The 3,935-nt window shown below is 33.3% G+C and overlaps 1 protein-coding gene across 2 annotated transcripts in view; it reads left to right on the top strand.

The window, feature by feature from the left end:
- The first annotated feature begins 393 nt into the window (after nt 1–393).
- Nucleotides 394–3,935, top strand: part of LOC107754578 (transmembrane protein 87A-like) — an 11,042-nt gene continuing 7,500 nt past the window's right edge. The window contains exons 1-5 of one of the 2 annotated variants that reach the window (XR_001641599.1): nt 394–495; nt 608–678; nt 991–1,043; nt 1,588–1,618; nt 2,208–2,319. Coding sequence is in view for 1 of the 2 variants with exons in the window: in XM_016571071.1 (XP_016426557.1) it covers nt 405–495; nt 608–678; nt 991–1,043; nt 1,588–1,618; nt 2,208–2,249 (288 nt within the window). In the remaining variant the exon portion in view is untranslated. Of the gene's footprint in view, nt 496–607; nt 679–990; nt 1,044–1,587; nt 1,619–2,207; nt 2,968–3,935 lie in introns of those variants that run through there. The other variant, XM_016571071.1, reaches the window with a different exon arrangement.

Genomic DNA, 3,935 nt, shown 5'->3' with positions numbered 1-3,935 from the left:
AAAAAAAAAAAAATTCATTACTGCACTCAAAGGATGACATGCACGTTCAATAATTAACGTATAATGTAATTAGATTTCATGTTGATAGCCCGTTTTCACTCTTATCTTAGTGTTATTTACATTTTAAAATAGTTTATTGTTCGTTTCTGAAAAAGAGAGACAAATAGAGACGGTCCCTAAATCGAGCAATTTTATAAACACATCTAAATTAACATATTTAAATTTTTTTTTTTTTTTTGCTGAGATTTGATGCAGTGACACAATTTTGCATCGTGATTACGCAATGACGTCACCGCGCAATGACATCGCGTCATTTAGCAACTTTTAGCAACAAATCAACCTTCCTTTAGCAACTTCCCCTGAAAATTAGTTGGCAACACTGCAGCCGCGTCCTGACCGCATACATGTGCTCTGTGTGTAGGTATGCGTTCACACCGCTTATTGATGACTCCGACGATGAGAAGATTGAAGAGTTCCTGGTGTCTGCAAACATCGGTCAGTCACACTTTTTTTGAGGTTTTCACTGTAGGCCGGTGTTATTGCACTGTATGGAAACTTTGTTATATGAAAATCGTGGGTTAATTAATATGCACATATTCATCCTCAGCTGATGGGATAAAGTTGAGGGCAGCTAAGACAGAAACCAATGGAACAGTGAAGCCTGCAGCAGCCAATCCGGTCAGTGCCGATTTTTAAATCAACTGTCCCATATAGTTTTATTTTTGTATTATTTTAATAATTTTTAAGTTGTTCTTACGGTTTTAAAATGTGTTCATTCAAGAAAAAATTTTTATACTGCAAGATTACATTAAATTGATTAAAAGTGACAGTAAAAACACCTATAATGTTAAAAAGATTTATATTTCAAATAAGTTATGTTCTTTTGAACTTGTTATTCAGCAGAGAATTCTCAATAAATAAAATAGTAAATAACACAAATGTTATATAATAAAATGTAACCTAATATAATAAAATCTTTGATTGTTTCAGGATGAAGATTTGAAGTGGGTGGAGGAGAATATTCCGACCTCTCTGTCTGATGTGTAGGTCGTTTTCTGTTTGACAAAGGCCCTGTCCACACGAACACGGTTATTTTTAAAACCGCAGCTTTTTCTACGCGGTTAGGCCGTTCGTCCACACGCAAACGCAGCACCAGGTCACTGAAACCGAAAATTTTTGAAAACGCCTGCCAGGGTGAAAATTTTCAAAAACTCCGGTTGCAGTGTTATCGTGTAGACCGCGAAACCGGCGTTTTTGGCTTGTGACGTCGTCGCCTGCGCTGTTATCTCCGCCTACTGGAAACTTTTTCAGGTTTCTGATTGGCCAACATGGCTTTACGGTTGAGATTATATCGCCACCTGTTGGTTTGGCATGCTCTTGACAGTGCTTCACAGCATGCGTTTGTGTTTTCACGTGGATGGAGATTTTTTTTAAAACGGGAGAAGGAAAAACTAAAAAAACTAAAAATACCCGTGTACGTGTGGACATGGCCAAAAACATACATACATACTCCCTCTGCTGTTAGCAAGAAAAAGCTTCCCATGTAAGTTTGTAATTATTCACGCAATTATTCGCTTTTATTTTCAGAGCTCTTCCTGTTCTTCTTGACTCAGATGAGGTATGCAAACTTTATTTCTATCATAGTTTTGCTTTGCTGTAACTTTACGTTTTTAGTTTTAGTCTTTCAGTTTTTCTTTACCGTGTTCTTCTGAAATGGGATACGTTGGGGATACAGTTTCATTACTTTAAATAAAATAATTGTTCACCTAAAATACATAATAAAACTTACTTTATTTCAGCTAGTTGCCAATGCAAACTTTTTCATTTAGTTTAATTTGACGTACTAAAATAATTAAAGGGTTAGTTCCCCCAAAAATTAAAATTCTCAATTTTCGTTTTTGGGTGAACTTACCCTTTAACTAAAACTGAAATAAAAAATTAACAAAACTCTATAGAAATACCAAAAAAATGGCAAAACAGCAACATAACTAAAACTTTAACATGAAAATTAACATGGAAAATATAAAAATAATAAATCATTCAAAATATTAAAATCATCAGTGTAGTATCTAGTGATATTTAGTATCTTGTGACACTAAAATAACATTGTCTAGTTTCCATTGTTTTATTCACTTTCATGTGTTTGTGGAACATTTACATCAGCCATCATGAATGAGTGAGTTAATTCATGCCTGTTTCTCACACAGGAGATCATGACTACCAAGTATGAGATGTCTAAAATGGAGTGAGGTTGAAAAGCGCTGCAGCTGAAGCAAACCTCCAGAGATCAACCAAACCAAAAGGAATCGTGCTGAAGAGGTAGACGCATCCTAGCTGATCTAGACGCAGTACTACCTGAACTTTGTTGAGGTGTTACCTCTCTTTTTTTTCCTGAACTGTTCAAACGTCCAGAAGACTTTAACGTCATCATCAATCTGTATAAAGAGATGACGGTCTGTTTATAAACTTTTGTGAGGACTAAAACCGCTGGTTTTAGTTTTTTGTGTGTGTGTCACTCCATCCTGGAAAACATTGATAAGGAGCTTCAAGTTGACCAAAGCGTCTTCTCCGTTTTGATAAGTTAGTCTTTGGCTGTGTATAAAGTGTTATTTCAGACATTTTGCCTATGTTTTTAGCACATGATGTGAATAGTAGAATGTCTGTTGGTGTGTCTGATTTGTTTGTGAGTTTGTGCAGGGAGTAATTTAAATGGGCAGAATGATTCATTATATATTCTGAATAATTTTATGAAGTTGTTTTGTTTTGTAGAGAGCCCAGCTTAACTTTTCTCACTTAAAAGGAGAATTCACCCCAAAATTAAAATTGTTGTTATTTAGTCACCCTCGCGTCGACTCAAATCTGCATGCTGTTATTTATGGAAGAAGAAAAAAAAAGGTAATTGCCTCTTTTTATTTTAGAATTCAGCATTTTTTTCTCGCACTTCTGAGATATAAACAAGATATAAACTTTCTAGCAATTCCTGGTTTTTTCGGAATTCTACATTTTTAATTTGCAGTTCTGTAAAAAAAAAAAAAAGCTAATTGCGACATTTTATCTCACAATTCTGACTTTTTCCTTTCAGTTGCAGTTTACATCTCACTTTTCTTCTCAGAAATGCGAGTTTATATCTTGCAGTTTTTAGTTTATATCTTGTAATTCTGAGGAAAAAAAGTCAGAATTGTGACATGAAATTTGAATTGAGGAAAAATCACAATTGTTTGATAAATTCAAAATTACCTTTTTTTTTTTATCGTGGCAGAAACAGTAGAACACAAAAAGAAGTTTTAAAGCAAAATTTAGTAGTGCATACAACTTGTGCACTATAATTCCAGGTCTTCAGAAATTATATGAAAGCTTTGTGTGAGGAACAGCAAAATTGAACCCTCTATTGGCCAAAAACTTTACCCCTCGCAACGTGAAATCTGAATGCTTTTGTGAATGAGGTTGAGAGCAGGAAATAAATTAAATTTTGGTCTGTTTCTTACAGAAAACTATTGTACGAGTTTAAATGTAGCGCATTTTATGATGCATTTTTTGGAGCTTGAACTTTAATTGTATGCAAAGAAGTAGCATGAAGACTTGCGGCTTTTGAATTTTATTTTAAGTAGTGCTGCAACCGATTAATTGCGATTAATCGCATCCAAAATAAAAGTTTTTGTTTACATAATATATGAGTCTGTACTGTGTATATTTATTATGTATATATAAATACAAACACGTGCATGTATATGTTTAAGAAAAATATGCTATGTTTCTATATTAAATATATTTATATATAATATAAATTATAAGAATATGAATATATACATGTATAAACATGAAAAAAATATATGCTGTATGTGTGTGTATTTATATATACATAATAAATAAACACAGTACACATACATATATTATGTAAAGAAAAACTTTTATTTTGGATGCGATTAATCGTTTGA

This window comes from Sinocyclocheilus rhinocerous, unplaced genomic scaffold (genome assembly GCF_001515625.1).
Source record: "Sinocyclocheilus rhinocerous isolate Xijiao unplaced genomic scaffold, SAMN03320098_v1.1 scaffold3489, whole genome shotgun sequence".
In the NCBI taxonomy this organism is placed as follows: domain Eukaryota; kingdom Metazoa; phylum Chordata; class Actinopteri; order Cypriniformes; family Cyprinidae; genus Sinocyclocheilus; species Sinocyclocheilus rhinocerous.
The sequence above is the reverse complement of the archived record's forward strand: the minus strand, read 5'-3'. Positions and strand labels throughout refer to the sequence as shown.